This window comes from Pinus tabuliformis, chromosome 6 (assembly GCF_031772625.1).
Source record: "Pinus tabuliformis cultivar Carrire ecotype Pingquan chromosome 6, CPIR1, whole genome shotgun sequence".
In the NCBI taxonomy this organism is placed as follows: domain Eukaryota; kingdom Viridiplantae; phylum Streptophyta; class Pinopsida; order Pinales; family Pinaceae; genus Pinus; species Pinus tabuliformis.
Window position 1 is genome coordinate 1,181,081,463 of NC_142292.1, and position 25,767 is coordinate 1,181,107,229.

Below are 25,767 nucleotides of genomic sequence, written 5' to 3' on the forward strand. Positions count from 1 at the left end.
AATGAATTCAAAAATTTATTTGGAAATTTGCAATATTTTAAATGTTTAAGTGTTAACTTATTGCGCTTCTTGTTGTATATTTTTTCAAATACACTCCAGTTGCACTCACATCCTGAGAAGCTACATGTTTGGCTGAGGATTCGAATGGCAAGCTTTTGCAGAAGGGGTACCCTGGCACCATACATTCTCCACCATGCATCTACAGCAAAATTACAAATAAAATTTTAAATAAACATAAGAAAAAAATGGAATTTGAAGAAACAATGAAATTTGAAACAAAGTTACAAACTAAAAAATACCTGGCATTTTAATTGTCCTATCAGTGACAGCCATGTCAAAGCCAAATGTGCCACTTGCCATCCTATATGTCTCAAATTCTTTAGAGATTTCTATACGTTCTGTTGGAGATCACACCATCTTCTGGACACAGGATAAGAATCCATCCATGATCTTAGCATCAAATACAAACTCACATGCGTAAGAAAATGCGGGGTTCAAGAAAAGCCCAGCAGCATGAATGGGACGATGGAGTGTGTTGTTCCATCGCTCATCACTCACTCCCCATAGGAGGAGTTGTCTCTGAAACCCCTCATCTCCCTTATCATCATAGTAGGCCCGAATGGCTTTTTTGGCCTCGTCTATGGCCTCATACAAATAGCCCATTGCGAGCTTCTCACCATCAACTAACCGAAGAACCTTTAGCAAAGGTTCAGTAACGGCGCACACCTCTTGCACTCCCACCCAGAAGTCTTTGTAGTATGAAACTAGTCTGCATACGGCCTCTCCCTCTGGTTTGTGGCTTATTGGCAAAGCACGCCACTCCTCTGAAAGAAACATTCTCTTCACATCCCACATAGAATTCAAGAGGGATTGAAGAGATATGAAACTGGTGGCAAACCGTGTAATGGCGGGGCGCACTAACTCTTTGTTGTTGGTGAATCTTCTCATCAAGCTAAGCACGGATGTATGGTTATATATAAATTTTGTAATGCTTTTTGATGACTCAACAATATCTTTGACAAAGGGAATTTTCCCTATGTCCTCCAACATCAAATCAATACAGTGTGCAGCACAAGGTGTCCAAAATAAAGTAGGATGCCTGTCCATAAGCTTCCTACCAGCAACAACATAATTTGTAGCATTGTCCGTTATGACTTGGACAACATTTTCTGCACCCACCTCCAAAACAAACACATCTAGCAAATCACATAAAGTTCTTGCATCTTTGATTTGTGCAGATGCATCAACAAATTTGATAAACATAGTCCCCTTGGGACAACTAACCAAGAAGTTTATAAGGGTTCTCCCCTTTTGGTTATTCCAACCATCTGACATAACAGTGCATCCTTTTTGTGCCCATGATGCCCTAAAATCCTCCAATCTTTGGGTGCAGTCAAGCATTTCATTTGAAGAATCCGGCCTCTGAAATCATGATAAGAAGGGATTTTGTACCCTCCAAAGGAGAAATTTTTCCACCAACTTGTCAACTTGTTCTTTCTCAGTTCCTTTTAGCATTGAATTGATAGATGGCTGTGAACCAAGTGTGGTTCGAGGAACAAAAAATGATGTGGCAGCTGCTGGATTGATTGATGCTGCAGTAGAACTAGTGCCACTTGCTTGTTCAGCTGACTTTTTTAGTTGCCTCTTCACTTCTTCTTTGGCCTCTCTATTCTGGTCTAAAGTTTCCAATGCTTTCATGGCTCTTTGGATGAGCTCTGGATTTGTATTTTTGCAAGGTGATACTTCAAATCTAGGCATTTTTGCAAGGTGATACTTCAATCTGTACACCCCCCCGGACATATGTTGCCCACACAACTTGCAAGTCAAGTTTAGTCTATCATTCGGAGCATTAGGTTCACCATATTTCCAGAAAGGATCCAATTTCCTTGGCATGTTTGATTTTGAACTTTGCAGTTGAAAACTTGAATGGTGTTTTGGTGAAGTTGTGAACCTATGGGAAAATAAGGATTACAATTTAGTATTCACAAGTTACAAACTTACAATTTAGTATTTTAATTTTTACAATGTACAAAAACTAAAAAAAAATTACATACAATTTAAGAAACCCCTTTCCAAACCCAACCAAAAAAACTAAAAAAACAATACATTGGACAAATGTCAAAAACCCCATTCCAAACCCAACCAAAACAACTAAAATAAATTACATTGGACAAATGTCAAAAACCCCATTCCAAACCCAACCAAAAACATTGAAAAAAACAAAAACAAAGTTTCAAAACAATGAAAACAAAAAAAAAAAATTGGTGCCCATACCGTTTTTATGGAGGTAATCAGTCTCCTCCTTAGCACACTCTTTGATTTTCTCCTCCACGCAGTTGATTTAGCTCCAAAATGGCAAAATCTCCAAGCCTCTCCAACACTCCAAGTCTCCATAGCCCTCCGCGCGCTCTGCTGTCCAAATGAAATAAAACAAAATCGTTTTTTTCCTTTTAAAATCGCGCTGCCCCGACCCTCTGCGATTTTTTCGAAAAAATTGTGTATAAAAAAAAAGTCCGAGTACTACTCGTGATTTTATCTTTTTGCTGAAAAAATTGCAAAAAAACGATAATATCGCGAATTTAACAACACTGAATTTAAATTTTCCAAAGGCAAAATTTGTGGGACCTTTAAAATTCAAATTTTAAAAGGTCTTAGGACAAAGGTAAATTAATTATTTTGCTAAATTTTAAGCCTTTGGTCCCTGGAGTTAAGTCAAAGTCAAAATTTTGAGGAAAGTAATTCAAAAATTTAATTTTTGAATTAATTAAAATTCATTTAATTGAAAAATTCGAATTTCCTCAATAATTTAAAATTTCGACAGATGAGATTAAAAGAAATTTTAATCCTCATCAACGGTCGAGATTGCTTTGACGAGGATCACTTGAACTAGCCATTGGAGGATTTATCTTTAAATAGGAGGTCATTTGTCAGTTGAGAAGATCCGATCTTTTGGATCATGTAATAAGTGAAAAGCTCTCTTGTAACTTTTTTATGAACAATAAAGAAAGACTTTGGGGCTAATTTCTGTTGGTGTTACTCTTCGTGGAAATACTGTAAGATGTGTCATTTTCATGCATAGATTTCTTTTTAGCCATTGATGATAGCTTTCTGAAGAGTGATTTGAGTACAGGTATCTTGCTCAATCACTGGGGTTTGAATGATAATTTAAGTTTTGAATATAATAGCAGGTATCTCTATTAAAACTGAATTTCATTATCGTTTCCTCGCTCTATGTTGACAGTTGAATTGGGTTTTGCAGGAAAGTTTTCATTTTTAGATCATCAGGCGTTCGGGGAAGTTCTCAGTTGAACCAGCCAACTCTCGATCTGTGTTTTCTAAAGAGCCCAGCTTGAATTTGATCTCAGGCTTATCATAAGATATTTTTTTCTATGGGTGATGCATGAAGGGTTTTGAGCTTAGTACCTCCTTTAAAATTCAAAAAATTTAATTTTTTCTATGCTAAATCATTAGATTTGGCTGTTGAGAGCCTCAGATCATCATATCTGGAAGCAGAGTCAAACTCACACTCCCTAGATTTGATAGATTTGCCATTTATGTACATAGATCTTTAATTTTCTTCAGTTTTCTGACTTGGGTTTTATGGGTTTTAGTTGTTGGGTCATTGTACATATCGCTTGGGTGTTTCTTGTGTATTGCAGCTAAAGATCTAAAGGAGAAAACCGTGTAGAGTCCAGATCTAGGCCCTGCAAGGTAAGATCTGGATCTCTGGGGTTTGTCAGAGTCATTTTTTTGTAGGGATTCTATCCAGAGGTTTGCAGTCCAAGGGTTTTAAATTTAAATTTTTATCTAGAAATTTTGTGAGGGTTTCACTGAAAATCTTAAGCAGGAATATATCATTTTAATCAAAATTTCCGGGAAATCTGAAACATTAAAACATATCGGTGTGAAATTCGTTTTCTGAATGCAGTTCCTTTGCCGCCTCAGGTTTTCTGAAAAAATTTCGAAAGAAAATTTTTGTTGTTTGAGTTTGGGTTTTAATTTTTTTTTTTTAGATCTAGAAATTTTTGTCTGCCTGAGTTTTTCCTCTGTCTTCACGTAGTTCTCTTTTGTTGCCATACCCTCTGCATTTGATCTGCTGCTCAAGTCCAAGGTTTTGCTCTAGAAAACCTGCATACGTAGCAAACAAGCAAAGAGTGAACCCCCATTTCCTTTCACGCTCATTTCCCTCACGCAGCCAGCTCCATCGCTGCCCCTTCTCTGCTCACCGGCAATAGGAAATACCCACATCCATTCTTCATCACCCTCGAGCAGCCATCCTTGCATCTCCCCACGTGATTTCATTTGGCCTGCGATTCCCTCCTATGCAGTTGCCTTTTCGAAATCCCTTACGGCTCCAGCCTGCCCTCCACGCATTCTGCTCTTGAGTCTTCGTTCTTCTCCTTAGCTCCCACGAAACCATTCGGCAACATACCGCCATCCGCCCGCATTGCTATCAGCTTTCAAACCCTCATGCAATCCCTCATTTTGTCTCCTTGCACGCTGCCCTCTCCTTCTTCGTTGCTATCATTGTTGCTCTCATTCTCCGCGGCCTTCTTCCCTCCACTATCTCCCACGACATGCCATTGGGTTTCCTCCTGCCTTCGTCAACCCCTGCACCTTCAGCTTTCTCCTCTCTACCTGTGGATACTCCTCTTGCTAGCATTCCTTTCTTCCCCTCTCCTCACTCGAGCTCTATCTGATCACCTTCGTCGAGTTGCTCTTCCCTCCTATCGTCAAACCTGCAAAACCCAACAGAACTCTCAAATCGACTTTCGTTTTCTATTTTCTTTTATTTAGTTTGCATTGCATATGCATTAGGGTTAGCGTATTTTTTAGTTTCATTTGAAATTTGATTTTGTATTTATTTTTTATTTTATTTATGACTCTTTGATTTGTATTTCATTTTCACTTTAATTTTGTTTTGATTTTATTATTTATTTTATTTTTATCTTGATTTTGATTTCATTTAAAAATAAATAAAACATTTTTAAAACTTTTAAAAATTAAAAATCCTAAAAAATTAAAACATTTAAAAAACCTAAAAAAAATTCAAAATTAAAAAGGTTCTAAACATTAAAAAATAAAAAATAAAATCTTAAAAACATTAAAACATTTTAAAATTTTAAAAGTCTAAAAAAGCTTTGGTGACTAAGGAGTTTAAAATAAATTGAAGGGGTTTCGCTTAAACATTAAAATTTTTAATGTGGCCTATGGCCCATTAAAAATTTTGATATTTTTTTTAACTCGTTGATTTGTCTACTTCTTTATATTTTCCCCAAGGAATAATTGAAGCGTTAATCCAAAGTCCCTTGGTGTTATCTGGTGATTAAATGCATTTTCATGATTTTTCTATGGTCAAGGTGCAATAAACATTTTGAATCATATTTGGCTATTGACGAAAGTTAGTTGAATCTAGATCTGCGCAGTTAATGAAAACCTTTTTAAATCTGGAACCTTTTGCATGTTACAGTGTTGGGCATTTATATTGATTATTCATGATTGTCATTGTTCGTCACATATTGAAAATTGTTTTGGATAACTTGTTTTATTTAGTTGATGGTTAATTCAAATATTAAAGGCACTGGTCTATAATTATTTATATCTTGTGGTCGTGTCTTGGTTACATTAACATTTAATCTATTCATCTGAGTTAATCAAGATACATTTACATTAGTCAAGTTTCCATCTTTAAGTCTCCTAGAGCCTGTGTTCCATAGGCTTTCGCATCCATTTACCTTAGGGACTACCCCCTTTGACTTGCCTAGAAGAGAGTCTAAACGGAGTGAGTAAGGATCAAGAGTGACAGCCCTTACTCTGTGCGTTGTCGTCGTGCCTAGACACTTTGTGCGACAACAAAGAGTACTGACTTTGATGAGGAATCGACATTGATGATTGGCCATCCTCCAGCCCCAAAACCTTGGATGTTGAGCTTTGGTGCTAGGATATTGACATTAACCCTATTCGTCTCCCCGTACAAATAAAATCATGAGCATAATATCTATATGCATACCCTGAGTATATGTTGCTATCCGATATGGAATTAATGTCCATGACAATGGATGTGATCCCCTTAAATAATGATTGTAGTTATTAAAAAAAAACTAACTGATTATAATAATAGTATGGTACAATGAAACTAGTACAAGGAAACTGTTAAAAATGTGCAGCGGTTGGCCTAAAATCTCATAAAATTAGACAAAGCAATACTCACAACTGAAATCATTACATTTATTCAATAAATGTGCAATGAATAGCAGAGAAAAACATTCAAATTATTATGGAGATTTTATTGCACTTGGTATGTGACTTCATTATATTTATTAGGGAAGATTTGCTGGATTTGTTCAGTTTTAGTTGCAACTAATTTGCTGAAATCATAGTATGCATTTAATTAGGAAAGAAAAGTATGTGTTCACTGGGGGAGAACAGCCATCTCAATTCCTCCTTTTGTCAATATACACTTTTTCAAAGAGGCAGCTGTCTGCAGTGAATGCAAGGCGTCCTACTACAAATTTTGTGATATGGACTGAAACTAAGTGTAGTATTTCCTTCTACAAAGGCTGTCATATGGAAAGCAACTAGAGTGTTCCGTGCCCTGCATTTAAGGATAGTACATGCTGCATTTAACGTATAAAACTCTACAACTAATGAAGTGCAACTGTCATTTAAAATGTGGTATTTCTCTCAGTAGATCTGCATAGTACAGCTGTTATTACACTGGTATTTAGTGTATAGCAAAATTGTTAATCAGTATATAGTATGGATGTCATTAATAATCAAAAACGCATTTAATAAGTAATAAATGCTATTTCTATGAGTACTGAATTATTATTTAAGGCCATAACAACCTCCAAGCCTACAAAAAATGAAATGGAACTTGAACTGATAGGAGACCTATTCTAATTTCCTTTTCATCTAGAATTTCTCCAGAACATGGTGCATAGATGTGATCGATAAAAATAAAGAGCCCATTTATTATGTCATTTTACGTTGATATAGTGGACTCATTTTTCTCACTTTAGGGGATGCTTCTTGCAAGTTGCACCTCCCTTTCTTAGCCATAAATGCTTGTACTTTCTACTCTTTGACCTATTTTGTCCCGTTCTGGTCATTAATATAAATTATTATTCATTTCATTTCCAGCAAATTATGACATTTTATTTCCATACCAAAGGAGAAAGCTTAGAGCTAAATTAACATACCTTGTCTTCTAATCCTTGAAATAAGATTATTGGACATGAAAGCCTATCAACAAAATTGATGGGTGATCGCAAATACAGTAATGATTCATCCTTCCCTGATTATTATGCAGTGACAAAATAAATAGATTAGATTTGTGAGTGAGAAAGGTAGAAAAACAAATGGAAAAAGAGATCAAAAGTCATAAAAAAGGATTGCTGACTAGACAAGTATGTTTTACGTACCAACAAGACTGTCCGTGTAATATGATTCAAACTTGTGTGTATCAGCTTTCAATAGTGACAAGTCAGCAACCTATTCCATAGTTAATCATTGCATTAGTATAACATGGCATGGGATACTAAAACTTCCTATCAAAATTCAATAAAGATCGTATCTTAAACAGTTAATCAACATATATAGACAAGGTCAGAATATCCTGCCAAATACTATAAATAAGAAATACTATAAGGGATTTCATTCATTCAATTAACACACTAAGTACATCAAAAAATTTGCAATTAACTCACTTATGGTCCTGTTGACCACTCTGCGCCAACTACCCTATAGTAGTGCACATTTTCACAAGTAGATTGCATCATGCTCGGGCAGTGGAGATTATCCAGAATTCGTTATCATCCTCAGTGATACTTTTGTAAAAGTTGTCAACCCATTCTGGAAGTTTATAATGTAAATGATCTTAGTAAGACCATCTATGTATGTAACAACCTAAGTAATCCTATCTTTTTGGTGACGATTTCTATCCTAGGAGGTTTTTTGTCTCATCGATTTACGTGTGCTTCTAAACACGGATGATCGGCAGAGTTTTTCCCTTCAACCTCACCCCAAAGCTAGAGTGGATTTTGTCGTCAAGATTTTAGGTAAGTCCTAGTGTTCTAGTCGAGTCTTCTGTAAAGTAATTTGGAAATAATTTAAGCTAATTGGCTAAATTTCTTTATTACAAATTACTTGGTCTACTAGATCATATTTGAGTCGTAGAATTGGGTAAATGACTGAGGGTCTATAACGAACGGTTGTCCCCCCCTTCATGTATAGAATTGTAATATCTTGATGTAAAAAATATTTTAGTGCATGGTCCCCCATATTTAGACACCATGGTTAAATTATTTGAGGGTTGGAAAAATTATTAATCCCTTCATGAGTCAATTAATTAAATTCTCTGGCAAAAATAAATTAAAATTATAAGCCATAAATTTAATTAATTTTAAGTTCTAAGAAAAATTAATTCTCCAAATTAAAAAATTTGTGGATTCTAGAAGAATTAAGTTTTGGAGGTCCCCGACCAAGGGAATATTGAAAATTTCAAGAGAATTCTGAACCCTTGGGCCTTGGTAGTTTAGTCTACCTCAATTTTTTGATGAAATCAACTCAAAATAATTAATTTTGAGTTGATTAAAATTCAATTAGATGAACAATTCGAATTTCCTCAAAAAATAAAATAATTTCGATAGAGGAGATTAAAAGATAATTAATTTTTTCTAACGATTGAGATTACTTTGACGGGGATCAAGCCAACTAGCCGTTGGACAATTAATCTAAAAATTAAAGGTCATTTGTCATTTGAAAGCATTCGATCATTGAATCATGTACTAGCTCTTGAAGATCTTGTAAACTTTTATGGAATAATACAATGCAAAGTCTTTGGGATTTTACTTGATGGCAGTGTTCCTCTCTGGTATTTTATAGTAACTTGTATTTAAAGTTTTGTTGATCTTATTTATAGGTCGTTGGTTAATAGCTCTTGTAGATCAATCTATTGCATAGGTATCTTGTTTAGGTTGTTGGGTTTTAAGATAGCATTAAGATTTTAATTGATTAGCAGATATCTCTAATCTTTAAAGATTTAATAGTTATTTTATACCTCTATTGGTTTAACGACTTATTTTATAAGTGTGCAGAAATCATTTGATTTAGAAATTTTGGGCATTTGGGGAATTTATCAGTTGAACCAACCGACTCCCAAAACTTAGGATCTAGAGAGCCTTCTAGATTAAAATTCCTAGATTATCTAACGAATTATATCTTGTAGGGGTGTCCTGGGCTAGTGCCTAAAACTTAAAAAATTAGTTATCTTCAAAATATTGTGTTAAATTGTTAGATCTTACTAGAAAGAGTCTCAAATATACAGATCTGGGAGCAGAGTTGGACTCAGACACCTCAGATCTGATAGATCTGTAATTTAAATGTATAGATCTGAAAAGTTAAAATTTTTATCTTTGTTTTCTAACTTGGGATTTGGGTTTAATTTCAGAGTTTTTTGTACATGTATTGGGTCTTGGGTTTTTGGTTTTCGCTTATGTAGGAGTAGATCTAAAGTTTTACAAGGAGATTTTTCAAGATCTGAGACAGATCTAGGCCCGAGAGGGCAAGATCTTGCCTCAAAAATAATTTGTTTACAGGAAAGAATTCTAGATCCAGGTTTCTTCATAAAAATTCTCCGATATCGTTAAAAAAAAGGAATTGGGCAAATTTTTTTTTTAAGTTTACATAAATTTTTGGCCTCACCCTCTACGTTTTTCCCTTAGCTTGTTTCCTTATCCTCATCCTCTGCGTTCCATTTCTTCTCTGCAAATTCACTACCAAATTTCTCTGTGTTTTTTGCTACTAACCCTCATTTCCTCTGCATGCGTTTTCCCCTTCTCTCCCTCTGCGTTTTTCTCTCCTCACACATTCCCTTTACTCCTACACGCAGTCATATCGTTATTCAATTCCGCATGAGCTCTTTTTTTGCCCACGGCTCTAAATCCTTGTTTTCCCTGTGTTCCTTTTCCTTTCTCATGAAGTCCTATCCCTCCGCGGGCATTCCTCTTCCTCACAGCTCCTCATTTCCTTTGAAACCCTTGCCCGTTGCATGCAGTCCCATCTTCCTTGTCCTCTGCGTAGGCTCCCTTTCTGTCCGCGTACCCTACTCTTCCTGCTCCCTACACATCCCTTTTTCCTCCCCGCAGTCTTCTCTCCCATCTGTGGCCCTCCATTCACGTCCCTCATCCTCGTTGTCCCTTAGCCCGTGTGTGAATTCCTTTCCATTAACCTACATCAAACCTTAACGCACATTTCATTCATATTAATTTTTCTTAGCGCACCTTTTGACCTTTTAAAGGGAATTAAACTTTTATAAACATTTGATTTAAATTTTTAAGTGGCCTTTGGCCCATAAAAAATTTAAAATTTAAAAATTTTCCACCTTAGATTTATATTTAAAATTTAAAAATTTTCCACATTAGATTTATTTTGGCTCTTACAAAAGAAATTTATTCACAAACATCATTACATTTAACCTAAAAGGATTTTTAAGGAGTGACATAAATTTGTTTTAAAAAATCTAAGTCCTTTTGAGTTTATGTGATAAGGGTTTTGGGGCCCACAAACTTTAAAAAAAATTGTGGTGAAAAATAAAAAAAAAAATCTTATAGTCGAAGTAACTTAAATTTTAAATTATCTCAAAGTTTGACTATAAGAGGAAAAATAAATATTTTCTGGATTGGAGTTATTTAAGAAAATCATTTAAATCCAGAATCACTTGGAAGTATTTATTTGATTAGAATTTAAATTTCATAGTTTTCCCTAGTAATTAATTTTCGAAATTTAAATGCTTAAGCCTTTTGCATGCTTCAACTAAGTTTCATGATCATTGGTATTGGGTTTTAAATGTTTTAGTGCTTGATATCTATTGAGATTGCTCATTGTTTAATTAACTCTAAGTGTGGGTTTATTTACTTGAATTATTGGATATTTCTTGCATATTTTATTTTGAGAATTTTTCAAGTAATTGTTGAATACTTTATCATGGACTTATGGAAAATTGTATATCTTTCAGTTCTTGAATATTTTGAGCATCTACATAAATTGCATTATCTTGGAGAATCCCTAATAAAAGGGTGATCTTGAAGGATCTGAAGATAACTGTGATGTTTTTGTTCTCTTTGAGCTATAATTGCATTGGAAAGGATCTAGATAAATTGAAGTGATAAGCTTGTGATTTAATTTCATATTGGGCATTATAGTGTGCTATTTTAACCACATTGTTGAGTTGAATGTTTTGTCAATGTCTTGTGAAGTGAATATTTATTTTGGCAATTAAGGCTTTGGCATATAGCTCAAAAATAAACTGTGATATAAGCGTTTTCAATCCTTGATCTAGCTTCATTTCGCTCCATCTTCTAATCATTTCGTGCACTTGCATATTAAGTTAGTCTTGCATAATTAAAATTTACTTCCAAGCATAAGCTTGGTCGATAGAAAGATAGGTATCCATTCATCTTTGCTTGAGAAGCCCGTTTCTCTTAGTACTTAAAACAGTGACCTTGCAGTCGTCAGAGCCACAGTCTCTGTAGCGCCGGCGAAACTGGGTATGTTAGATTTTCAAGAGAGATATCGTTAATCACACCCTAGTGTGCTTCACTTTATCTTCTCTCTGCCACTTACTACAAAATCAGGGTCAATATAGAAAGGATCGAAGGGTTAAAACTTAGATAGGCATTTAACTAAAATTAATCAATATTCTTGCATCTCACATTAGTTTTAGGATTTGCATTTCATATAAGATAGTTATTCATCCAAGCAGCAGTTGTTCATCAATTACTTGGTCCTAAATTTCCTAGCAAGATAGTTGACTCCATAAGGCACTGGTATCAATCGTCTAAATCTAATCAAATCCTATAAGTCTTGCTAAATCTAAAACAAGTACTTGGTCGCTTAACTGTGTCTCCCGAACTGGTTGGTTCCCAATTAGTTCTCCTTCACTCCATTCCCATAGGGTCTACCCTCGTTAGCTTGTTGTTGGGAGACAACTTAAACGGAGAGATTGTGGATCACGGTGACAGCCCCCGATCTGAGTCGTTTTCGAGGTGCCTAGACATTCTGTGCAACAACATTTTTTGGCGCCATTGTCAGGGACCAATTTATTGGACCTTGGCTTTACGACATTCATTTCATTCATTTTCATCTTCTCGTCTTTCATCTCGGGTGTTTATCCCCAATTTATTGGACCTTGGCTTTACGGCATTCATTTCATTCATTTTCATCTTCTTGTCTTTCATCTCGGGTGTCTAAGTTAGATTTATGTCTGGGTGGCAACTCCACTTATTCCATTTTCTACAGGAGTGTGTACTAGGAGAAATCCAAGTAGCTTGGTTAATCTTGCTCCGGATCCTGAAAAGGTTCTCAGAGTCCGATTACACAAGCTCTCTTCTCGTACACTTCTTGATAATCTCGAACAGGAAGCTCTCTCTGATATCCATTCACTCTTCCTTGACCATCTCCAGCAAGATATCATGGATATCTTTGCCCCATGTAACTTTGCTAACATTCAGGGTTATCCCCATGATTTCCCTCAAAATGGTATCGATAAGTTGCCTTCTTTTCAAGGAAATAATGCAGTTAGTGTCAAATCTCATCTAAGAGCTTTTTGTGGTTGGTGGGGTAAGTGGTCTAGAGGTAACAATCAAGAGGATGTAAAAATGAGACTTTTTGTTCTTACCTTAGAGCAAGATGCTTTGGAATGGTTTATAGAGAAGCCAGATAACACGTTCGATTCTTTTCAATCAATCGTGAATGCCTTCAAAGATAAATTTGGAGATAACAAAGAAGAAAGGCATTTGGTTAAGGTTATCAATATCATAAAAAAGAAAGAGAATGAGATAGTTGAAGAGTTTAATAGGAGATTGTTAAATTTGGACAACTAGGTCCAAACTCCATGTTCTGATGCTCAGATTAAGAGGCTAATATTTTTGTTGGATTTCTCTTTCTGAGAGGTGTAAAATCCATATAAAAATAGTCTTAATCCGATGAGCAGAACTTATATTTTGAATTTATTATTCTTAATAAATTATATGTGCAAGGTCAGCCAGTTTTGTAATGTAGGCTCACATGCCCAACAGATGTGTCACACACCCTCATTGATAGATATATATACAGGAAAAGTTGGAGAGAATTTGATCACAACTCAACTCACATCTTCCTCTCTCATCTTAGAGAGTACGCTACCTGGAGGACGAATTTCAGCCACACGTGGCAAGGACGAAGAGGACAGACCGTACGGATTTTCTGCTGCTAGGGTTTCTGCTGCTAGGGTTTCGCAGAAAGTTTGACCAGCATTGACTTTGGTCAACGCTTGGTCCAATCAAGCTGAAAATTGGTGGAAAGTTCGATTTTTGAAGGCCGTACTATCTGGCACAAAAATCGAGGTCAAAGGGTTGACCATTTTGCCCCTGCGTTGACTTTTCAGGACAGCGTTGACTTTTTGTAGAATTGACTTGGGTTGACTCATCTACTAGTTGGAGGGATCTTGTGACACATCTGGGCTGGCTGACCAAAGGAGACTTTGCTGGTTGAAGCATCCTGTTGACTGCCGAAACGAACACACACATTTTTCCTGTTTCTGATTTGTCTTCTGTAAGATCTGCTTATATGTTCTATCTGCATTTTGCTTAACTACTTGTATGATTGCTGTGAGAAAAGTGAAATTGCTCTTAGCATAGAACATCTACAAAACTTTACATGGTATCAGAGCTGAGGTGAAGACAAACTCTATCTATAGCAATCATCATCGAAGGAAATGGATTCCACTAAGCTTGAATTCAGGAAGAATGACAAGCTGACTGGAAGTGATGACTTCCATGCCTGGAAGATGTTATTAGATCTCAAATTGGAAGATCATGATCTCCTAGATCATGTGACAGGGAAGATTCAAGAACCCCCATCAAATGCCTCTGCTGTTGTTAGAAACAAGTATAAGAAGGGAGAAATCAGAGCAAAGCTGCTGATCAGGGAATCCATAAATAAGAGTCTGGTTGCCTACATATCTGAACTAGGCACATCCAAGGAGATGTATGACAAACTGATACTTATGTTCCAAGTAAACAATGTGAACCAAGTGCTATTCCTCAAGAACAAGTTGAAGAATATAAAGAAGGGCCGAGACGAGTCTATTCAAACTTTCTTTATGAAGTTGACTGAAACCAGGAACAATCTGCTAGCTATTGGGGAGACAATAGCTGATCGTGAGATGGTTCTCACCGCACTTGGAGGACTTTCATATGAATGGCAAGTATTCACAACTACCATTCTCAACAATAATACCATCCCTAACTTTGATGAGTTTCTGTCTAGATGTATGCAAGAAGAAACAAGGATGAAGGAATTTGATAATGAAAGAAACGCTGCCTATGTTGCTCATTCCCGAAAGAAGAACTCTGGTGGTTCTAAGGACAAAGGAAGGACTAAGACTCAAGAGAAGAAGGGTAAATGTTTCACCTGCCATAGGACTGGACACTATGCTAGAGAATGCCCCTTCAAGAAGAATTCTCCCGATAGTGACGACAACAACAACAACCGAAGGAATGGGAATCGAAGAAATGACAAATCCAAAGGAAAGAGGAAGGCTCACTTTGAAGGAAACAATCCACCTTCTAAAAGGACCAGAAATACCAGGTATGAGGAGTCTAATGTTGTTGATAAAAGAAATGAGTATATTCTAATATCTGCTCTCTCAGCTGCATCTCCGCCCGACACTATGGATGTCTGGCTAATTGATAGTGGTGCCTCAAGGCACATCACCGGATTCAAGGAAGCACTTTCTGACATGGTTGAAAGGGATATTGATTTAGAAATTATCCTTGGGGATAATGCCACTTATCCTGTGAAAGGGACCGGGACTGTGACCCTCCACTTGTCTCAAGAACAAGTCCTCCATCTACAAGATGTACTCTATGTACCCAAATTGAAGAAGAACCTTGTGTCTGTATCTGCCATGGAAGACAAAGGATTCAATGTAACTTTCTCTGATGGAAAGGTACTCATGTGGAAGAAGAGCTTCAAGGAAGCTATCTCAATTGGTTTTAGAGTTGGTACACTCTACCAGGTTGGAGGGAGTCCGTTGGGAGCTATGACTTGTGATACTATCCGTCAAACCGAACTATGGCACCGAAGATTTGGACACCTTCATTACAAGGCTCTTCCCGAAGCAAGGAAGGTGGTGACAGGGATGCCTGATTTTGGAAATAATCATGAAGGTGTATGTAAGGGCTGTGCTGAAGGAAAACATTCAAGGGGACCTTTCCCCTCAAGTGTCACAAAGACATCTGAGATATTGCAACTGGTCCATTCTGATCTTTCCGGTATGTTGCCTGTAACATCCCTAGGGGGATGTTCTTACTATATGACATTTACTGATGACTTCTCTCGCAAAACCTGGATATACTTCTTGAAGAAGAAGGATGAGGCTTTCATGTGGTTCCGTACCTTCAAAGCCTTGGTGGAAAATATGACCGGAAAGAAGATCAAGATTTTGAGGACTGACAATGGCACTGAATATGAGTCAAATGAGTTCAAAGACTTTTGCAGAGAAGCTGGCATTAAGAGGGAGACTACCACTGCATATACTCCTGAGCAGAATGGTGTTGCTGAACGCAAGAATAGGACTATTGTGGAAGCTGCCCGTGCCATGCTATGTGACCAGGGTCTTCCAAAGTTTCTGTGGGGAGAAGCTGCAAATACTGCTGTGTACATTCAAAACCGATGCCCTCATTCCGCTTTGGACTCCAAAACTCCCGAAGAGGTTTTCTCTGGTAAGAAACCTGATGTCTCACATTTTAGAATTTTTGGATGTCCTGTCTATTTTCATGTGCCGAAAGAAAAGAGAAGTAAGCTGGATGCTACTGGAAAGAAAGGAATGTTTGTGGGCTACAGTGAGACTTCTAAGGCATATAGAGTCTATGTACCTGGTCAAAGGGAAGTAGAGATAAGCCATGATGTCACTTTTGACGAAGATGCTTCCTTGAAGAAAGTAGTAGATCTTCCTAGATCTGAAGAAAATCATGAAGAAAGACCTGGAAATCTGGAAGAACCCCAGGATGAGACTATGCCTGATGTTGAAGGGCCTATGGACCCTTTTGATCCTTCCCCTTCTCTAGGAAAGAGGCCATCATGGCTCAGGGACACCCTCGAAGATGCTAAGGGTCATGCTGCCCCAAGGGGGACATTCCGAGAAAGCAAGAAGCCGTGTAGATACCAAGGGTATCTAGCTGCCATGAGTTCTATTATACAATCTGAACCTGGATCTTTTGAGGAAGCCATCAAGCATCAAGTCTGGAAGGATGCTATGCATGAAGAATATGAGGCTATTATGAAGAATGATGTCTGGGATGTGGTCCCGAGACCGAAGGACAAATCTGTTGTCACCTCTAAATGGCTCTACAAGATTAAACATGGACCTGATGGGAGTGCTGAAAAGTTTAAGGCAAGATTTGTTGCCCGTGGCTTCTCTCAAAAGGAAGGAATTGACTATGACGATATATTTGCACCTGTGGCACGATATACCACCATCCGATCCATCATAGCCCTTGCTGCTACGCAAGGATGGAGTCTTCATCAGATGGATGTCAAGACCGCTTTTCTGCATGGTGCAATAAAGGAAGAGGTGTATGTAGAACAACCTCTGGATTTGAAGTTCAAGATCGAGACACTTATGTCTGTAGGTTGAAGAAAGCCCTCTATGGGTTAAAGCAAGCACCCAGAGCTTGGTATGAGAGGATGGATAGTTACTTGATGAAGCTGGGCTTCACTCGAAGCAATGCTGATCCAAACCTTTACTTTAAGGTTGTGGAAGGAAAGCCTCTCATTCTAGTGCTGTATGTGGACGACCTCTTCCTGACAGGTGATGACCCTCTCATTCATCAATGTAAGAGGGAGCTTGCTGCTGAGTTCGAGATGAAAGACCTAGGACTGATGCACTATTTCCTAGGCCTGGAGGTCTGGCAGAGACCTGGAGAGATTTTCCTTTCTCAAGGAAAATATATTGTGAAGCTTCTGGAAAGATTTGGGATGGTGGACTGTAAGTCCGTGTCGACACCAATGGAACTCAACTTTAAGAAGTTGAGTGGCAGCGCTGCAGGGCCTATCTTGGCCAATCCTACTGAGTATCGTCAACTCATAGGAGCTTTGATGTTCTTAGTGAACACCCGTCCGGACATATGTTTTGCAGTGAATACTTTGAGTCAACAGATGGTTGAGCCTCATCATTTTCACTGGGTTGGTGCCAAGAATCTTTTGAGATATCTTCGGGGCACGATAAACCATGGGCTGAGATACACTGCCGGGAGTGTGATACTCCGTGGATATACTGATGTCGATTGGGCTGGCAGTGTGGTGGATCGTAAGAGCACATCTGGATGCTGTTTCAATCTTGGTTCTGCTTCGATCTCATGGATGAGCAAGAAGCAGAAGTCGGTGGCTTTGAGCACCACGGAGGCCGAATACATTGCTGCTAGTATGGCCTGTTGTGAAGCAGTTTGGTTGAGGAAGCTCTTTAGTGAGCTGTTCCAACATGTGCTAGATACCACTGTGATACTCTGTGATAATCAGAGTGGGATTCGTATGACTGAGAATCCTGTGTTCCACGACCGATCCAAGCATATTGATATCAGGTACCACTTTATCCGGGATATGGTACAGCGAGGCGCCGTAAGGCTCGATCATATAGGAACTGATGAGCAGGTCGCGGATATTCTCACTAAGCCCCTGGGGAAGGTCAAGTTCCTAACCTTCCGTGAGAGTCTTGGTGTCGTGGAAAGACCCTATGACATGGGTCCTGTTGGACGATGAGCTCTGGGAGCTCTGGGGGGCTTTGGGGATAGCTTCTCGGAGCTATAAGCACTCATAATGCTTTTGCCCCACCCTTGTGATTATTGAGCTGGTTCGCCACTCATTTATCTGTGCCCCGTATGCATCCTACCCATTGAGTTCAGGGCTCATGGGAAGTACCTCTCATTTGGCCAATGAGGTGTGGAAAAGTTAGAGACTATTAGCAAAGACTGATGGACGCATCAGAGATTGCCGTACTCTCTATCTAGGATGGCATGGTCCAACCACTTGATCTGGGATCAAGATTTGTGAGGTCTGGGACCTCTGGACTGACTATGTCAGTCGGGGAATGATGTCTTTGTGACTGACCCACTTCTATTCTGAAATAAAGAAGCCAGCAAAGCAAGTTTCGGCGGGATGACTCACGATGTTAATTGCACTAATAGATGGAGTTCTCCCTAGTTGAGAGGGAGTGTTAAATTTGGACAACTAGGTCCAAACTCCATGTTCTGATGCTCAGATTAAGAGGCTAATATTTTTGTTGGATTCCTCTTTCTGAGAGGTGTAAAATCCATATAAAAATAGTCTTAATCCGATGAGCAGAACTTATATTTTGAATTTATTATTCTTAATAAATTATATGTGCAAGGTCAGCCAGTTTTGTAATGTAGGCTCACATGCCCAACAGATGTGTCACACACCCTCATTGATAGATATATATACAGGAAAAGTTGGAGAGAATTTGATCACAACTCAACTCACATCTTCCTCTCTCATCTTAGAGAGTACGCTACCTGGAGGACGAATTTCAGCCACACGTGGGAAGGACGAAGAGGACAGACCGTACGGATTTTCTGCTGCTAGGGTTTCGCAGAAAGTTTGACCAGCGTTGACTTTGGTCAACGCTTGGTCCAATCAAGCTGAAAATTGGTGGAAAGTTCGATTTTTGAAGGCCGTACTATCTGGCACAAAAATCGAGGTCAAAGGGTTGACCGTTTTGCCCCTGCGTTGACTTTTCAGGACAGCGTTGACTTTTTGTAGAATTGACTTGGGTTGACTCATCTACTAGTTGGAGGGATCTTGTGACACATCTGGGCTGGCTGACCAAAGGAGACTTTGCTGGTTGAAGCATCCTGTTGACTGCCGAAACGAACACACACATTTTTCCTGTTTCTGATTTGTCTTCTGTAAGATCTGCTTATATGTTCTATCTGCATTTTGCTTAACTACTTGTATGATTGCTGTGAGAAAAGTGAAATTGCTCTTAGCATAGAACATCTACAAAACTTTACAGAGATTTAATGGTATTATTAAGGAAATATCTCAAGATTATAAGCCTCCTGATAAATCTCTTCTAGATTTTTACATCGATGCTTTTAATCCTGATACCTCATATGAGTTAAGACGAGCTAAAACTAGTGATTATAAAGTTTGCCAAGCTTTAGCAGAAGAGTTGGAAAAGGATAAAAAGGCATCAAGGAAGTCTGAAATTCCTGGCTTTGATAGGGTTGCAACTAAATTAAAAGAGCCTAAGGGTAAAGAAGTTAAAGAATCTGATGATGACCCTATGCAAAAATTAATGCAAAAACTTGAAAGCATGGAGCTTAACCAAGCGAAATTAATCTCTAACCATGCTAAGGAAATAAGTACTTTGCAGTCTAGGTTGATCCAAATGGAAAGAGCTCAAGCACAAAATTTCCAACCTAGGAATAACAATAATAATCGAAGCAATAATACTTGGCAGAGAAAAGGCCAATCTAGTGAGCAGAGACCTCCCAATCCGCTTGAATCTGCAAATCAAGTGAATGAGGCTCTGCCTTATTGCAGGGCATGCGATGCTTTTCATGAAGAAGCCACTTGTCCCACTATTAGGAGAATCGTTGATAATGGAATGTTTGGGACAAATAATCAAGTCAATGTTGTTGGTAAAGAATATCATTTGTCTCAGGAAAATTGGGCAGAAGTTAAAGAGCATAGTCAAGAAGTTAGACCTTTTACATCTTCCTATAGTATCAATAACTTTGGCCATGAGAAGGATGTGTTAGTTAAATTATTTGGTGAAAAGCCTTCACCGGAGCAAGTTCTGGAAATCGCTAAAGATAAAGGGTTGACCTATGAAAGGAGAAATAAGGATCAAAATGATAATCAAATTAATTCTCGAAGTTTCAACCCTGGGTCAAGCTCTGGATTAAATATTGATTTGGGAGGATGGTTGAATAATTCAAAAATTTTGGTTCCTGTCACCGAAATAATGAAGATTCCCTCCCAAAAGGCCAAGTTATTAAGTGCCATTGAAGGTCATCATATCAATGTTGCTGAGACAGAGGTTCCTGACGTTGTCTGTTGTCACTCACTGCTCACTCACTGCTTTGCAAACGATCAGTGGTCCAGGGTGCATAAGAGCAGTGAAGTTGAAGTCATTTCCTGTGCCACATAAGTTATCAGAGATTGATTAGACCCTCTACATTACATAGTGCCCGAAATGAGCTTTCCAACGATATATAGAAGTCCCAAAATGGACCTATGGATCAAAAGATATGGCATGTGGAAGATCAGGAGTCCTATTGCCTTGAAGTGAAGGAAAAGAGCTTATTAGAGGACCCCAGGCATAACAAGTTGAGCATATTGAACATCCCGCAGTCCCGCATCCTGCATGACCCCCGCAGTTCCTTATGGGCCATCCTTAAGGAATTGCGGGGGGGAAGCACGCTGATAGTGTTAAAGTGTCGGGGAAGGGCAGAGGCCGATTTACATTAAAAATCATTGAAAAACCAAGGGCAGGTGGACCCCCTTTCTCTCTCCTCTGAGGGGGCCACGTGGCACACTACCCGCAGTCTCGCACCCGCAACGCCATAGTCTCGTAGCTTCACACTACTGGCAGTCCCGCATCCCGCATTTCGGCGAGGTCCCGAGGCACATACTTAAGGTTATCAATGGTTCAAAGTGCAGAACACTGATATCGCACCTTGCAATCTCATAAGTCCCTGCATCCCACAGTCCGGTAGGTCCCTGCATCCCACAGTCCCGTAGGTCCCTGCATCTCGCATCTCGGGGATCCCGCAGTCTCGCCGTCACAACAAACTCCAAAACCTTGCACGGGGGAAATCTTGCGATATAATGTGAAATCATCGGGGAGGGCCGAAAAAGTCTAACAAAGAAAAGCATGGAAAAACCAAGGCCGAGCTGCCCACTTCTCTCTCCTCCACGTGGCAGTATGGCGGTACGGTAAATCCCACATCCTGTAATCCCGCAATATCGGCGGATCGGCGAGGTTTTCATTCCAAGACCATACGGGGGCCGATTTTGCGATACAGTGTAAAAGTTCCAGGGAGTGTCGTAATTCATTAAAAAAGGAAATGCACGCGAAAACAGGGTTTGGCAGGCCTTTTTCTCTCTCCTCCAAGGGGCCGTGTGGCGGCATATGATTGGACCTCAAAGTTGACATGGCAACTGACGTCATCAATGATGTGGTAGTGCAGATGTTGACGTGGCAGTACAGAGGACATGTGGCAGTATGGATGCTGATGTGGCAGATGACACGTGTCACTTAGTTTCAAAGTTTTCAGGGGTCCCATGGGGCCATTGCCGAGTGACATGTGTCACCACTCACAAGGTGACACATGGCGGTGATGACATCACCCCGCAGATCAGTGATCACAGTTGTTAAGGGGAAAGGATAAAGGTAAAATGCTATCAAGCGCCGAGATGCAGGATTCCAATTGCGATAAAGAAAAGGACCCCGGATGCGATGTTTCATAGGCCATATTTCATAAAGTTTTCACGTTCGTGATATCGGTCAATGTGTTGTAAGGCGCTATCAACAATGATTCAAGTTCTAAAAGGAAAAAGGCCCCCGCACAACTATTTGAAAGCCTTAGCGCCCAAAGGGCTAAGCCCTTGGTTCCAGCCCCTGGTCCTATGAGGAAAATTACAAAAGGGGCTATAATAAAGGGGGCCCAAGGGGAAATCAGAGCTCGCCTGTGTCGTATCATTTCAGTGTTAAAGGCCCGCACTCGACTGACTGTTTGCTACATCATGAAACACTTCTCCAGGTGTATCAGAGCACCGAAAAGGACTGCGCAGAGCTTTAAAGGTTGTATGGGTCAACAATTGGGGTGTTTAATGGAGGGATGGCGCATTCAAACTAGGTGCGAGCGCATTCATGAGAAAACCATTCTGCAATACACATCCAAAGTCGGCGCCGAAAGCAGCTGTAACACTACATACAGAAGATCGAGCATTCAAAACCAGGCAGATCTAGGTGTCGATTGTATTCAGCGGGACTTTAAAGGCAGAAATGACAAGAGTTAACTGAGCAGCACAAGAGACCATACCAATCTAGGAAAGGGTGCCGATGGAGTTTTGAGGAGTTTTTATGGGATTTGATAGCATTCTATTGAAATATTCCATCATCCACACAGTTTGCCTTTCATTCCGTCGCATTCCGACAACTTTCAAAAAGCAGTGTTATTATTGGGCATAACTTAATTAACTATGCTCAAGGTGGCATTCCGGGGAGATTAATTGATGGAACACCTCAATGTAATAGTTCTTTGGAACCGGAACAAGAACATTGACAAGATGGGATGCTAAGAAGAGACTTCCAGCGACCAAAAAGAGTATGGTGGACGATTTGCCATTTTCCTTGGTTAAAAATGACTTTAATTAGTCATTTAATTAAGGAAAATAATTAATTGGAGAAAAAGGGCCAAAAGTGACTTAAGTGAAATAAAATAAAATTAAATATCACTTAAGATAAAGTCAATGGAGGAGCTTCTAGAATAATAATAAAATAATAAAATAAGATGCTTCTAGAGGCTTGGAGATTTATCCATCAAATCTATAAAAGGGGAGGAGGAGATCATTTGGAGACATCTTGGAGTTGGTATTGTTTCTTGTATGAGAGGTTGAGAACTTGGTTCTCTACACCATTGATAGCCCTAGGACGGAAACCCTCGGGTAATTCAGTGAGATTGGGCGAGTACCCATCTCCCTTGGTGAATTCATCCAGAATTCACAGGAGAGCTCAGCGGTATAGTTCAGTTCCGTTTGGAGGGCTAGTATAGCAGTACAACAAATTATCTTAGAGGCCATCTTTTCATTTCAGCTATTTGGGTTATATATGCATGTAACCCCAATTTATCTATTATAATAAAATATAAGAATTTTCTTATTCAGTGTGTTATGGGATTGCAGTGCACTAATTGTTAAATTTTACATGGAAATCTTTTGTTTATGAATGGCATTTTTTTTATTTGAAGAAATTTTGAGTTAAATTTTTTATGTGAAGTGTTTGTTCCAAATTTATTTCATTTGGGACATTACAGTGGTATTAGAGCCTTGGTCTTGGCTCAACCTGCAGGTTTCAGTTTTCAATTGCAAATTATAGCCAGGATTATCAACTCCTAATCTAGTGGTGTGCGCGAAATTGTCTTCCGAATATTAACGCTCTACAAATTTCCTTATGATAGCCAATTTCAAAAAAATAATTTGCACTATCGAAGTAGAAAACCAAGGTTTAGTGTTGGCCGAAATTGCATATCACTTTAAATGGAGTCGTGGAATCATTTGAAGAGGGGTGGGAAAGCACCAAATATCATTATGGGCAAGGAATTATTTGTATCCAAGAAACATTTGATTTTTTTTTTGGTTCGACAAATTACATTAGGGCCAAGTGTCAGATTACCAAAGACCTAGGTATTATTAGAGAGTCACATTGCTATTGGAAAAGCGGCTCGAGGACTTTATTTTCCAGCAGAAAATTTTTTGGGGAGCTGTGTATTGGCGTGGATTGACATCATCATTCACGATTGTTGAACAATGAATTCCATAAAGTGTCTATGTTGATTCATCTGCCTTATTTTCATTACTAATCCCGGGATTTGAGTCGTTGTCGTGGTGCCTAGACATTCTGTGCGACAACAGGTCCAAACTGATAAACTACATTTCCATATGAGAATATATGACAAGAGATACGTATAGTTATATGCAACACCCTAGGAAAGAATAATTCCATTTCGTTTGGCAAAAATACTATCTTACATCACAGGGGAAACAATAGAGTACATTGTAACATAGATGAAAAGATCAGCGTTGTAAAGAATCACCAAGGGTGTGGAAACTAGATACATCAGAGAAAAAAATGACAAATCGCAAAAAGGATTAAAAAATACAAAATAAATGCATTGTTCATTCTTTTTTTTTATTATTATAAGCCAATAACAACAACAAATTACCACATTGCCATCTAAATATGAAAAAGGAATTAATATATATATGTATATAATGCCAAATGATACATCAAACATCAATTACCAATATTAAATCCTAATGATTGTCCATTCAAGTCTAATAAATACAAAATCACATCAAATATATAATAAATGTATTTAAGCCCCAAGAGGTTAGCTCAACTGGTTGTCACCAATGTCACTAGGCATTTGGCTAGTTTATGTCAATAGGCACCCAGTTTGAATCCCCTTAGGTTATGTACACTGGTCTACAATGATTGGTTTACTACCGATGCCATCCACAAATCTGGAGAAGCATCCCTTGGTTTCCTTGCAAGTTTTTCAATTAAAAGAAATAAAATGATAATATATGTGTCTAATCGCGATGAGTCATATGCAATGATTAATATAGCCGCTAGATACCAATTTCCTTTAACACTTCTATAGGCAAAGAGAATGTCTCATTCTCTCATAGAAGAAGACATGTGCTTATAAAAATATGGCCACTAATCAGTGGCTCACTCTATGTTGAAGATGGTTCCAAAGCTAACACCAATTTTATCAGAACTAATTGATCAAGACCAAATTCACTCACTAGACCAAATTAAGCAATCAATTCAGTACTGGACTAGTCAAACTAGCCCATCCATGACCAATTCCTAATTTGAATGGGTCCATGATCTGTGTGGGAACTGTGGGGTGCTAAGAGGCAATAGTAAAGACCCAAACCCCTAAATCTAAACTCTTACTCCCTCAAAAAAAGTCTTAAAATGAATTATATATAGGTATTTATTATACTATAGGATTATAGCATGTAGCTTGTTTTTCTCAGACTCTAGAAACCATTTACAGCATCAATTATATGTAATTTGTTTCATATATGTACTATGCATGGCGCTATTTTTTTATTATACAGACCATGGGCATGATTTGAATCGACAAAAGAATCTAGTGTAGGTGCAGATTTTTAAAGTTGGAAACTAGGGCCAAATTCCACTTTGGACAGCTCATTTGATGGAGATAATTATTGCATTGAATTCCTCTTTTCGAGAGGACAAAATCAACCTAAAGATCACTAAATTTGGACATGGAGAAATGTTTTTTTGAAGTGAAGTCCACACATGTGCAAATTGTCAAGGTCGGCGACAACATCATGTAGGCTCATGAAGCCCAAGGGTCATGTCTTCTGACCCACATCAACTCAAATAAAAACGAGTGTCCTCCAACCTCATTTGGCACCTCATCAACTCAACATATCTTCTCTCTCGTCATTCTATTGGTTCATACAACTCAATAATTGCAGGCTTCTCTCACACGTGCGAAGGAGGAGGGAAAAAATCACATGGCCGAAAATCTGAAGTTGTCTGTAGCTTTGACCAGCGTTGACTTTGACTTTTTGACTAAATTTTAGTTCGATCTTTTGGGCATCTTTCTGTTTGGGAACGCCACACTATTTGGCACAAAAATCAAGGATTTATGGGCAAGTTGTTCAACATTGACCACAACAAGAAGTGCAAACTTTGAGCAAATTTGACTGACTGTTTTAGGCTAACTTTTACCACCAAGGAAGGTCGAGTTTGACTGCCTTTGACCGAGCTCAAGAAGAGGTGCTTTTACCATTGACTGTCGATTGGTTAGGGCAATTCGACTGCTATTGACTAGAAGCAGAATTGCAGATTTGACAGGGTTGTTTTGGATAGTGATTTGGCAAGTCAATCTTGACTTTGATTTTTATTATGTACTCTCTCTCTCTCTG

At 38.5% G+C, this 25,767-nt stretch overlaps 1 protein-coding gene across 2 annotated transcripts in view; it reads right to left on the minus strand.

Annotated features, from left to right (window-relative positions):
- Positions 1 to 25,767, minus strand: part of LOC149262979 (peptidase uncH-like) — a 485,862-nt gene that overhangs the window by 90,568 nt on the left and 369,527 nt on the right. For both annotated transcript variants that reach the window (XM_089425556.1, XM_089425550.1), the window contains exons 15-16: positions 7,425 to 7,494; positions 7,203 to 7,297 (exon numbers count right to left, since the gene is read on the minus strand). In XM_089425556.1, coding sequence (XP_089281682.1) covers positions 7,203 to 7,297; positions 7,425 to 7,494 — 165 coding nt within the window. The remainder of the gene's footprint in view (positions 1 to 7,202; positions 7,298 to 7,424; positions 7,495 to 25,767) is intronic.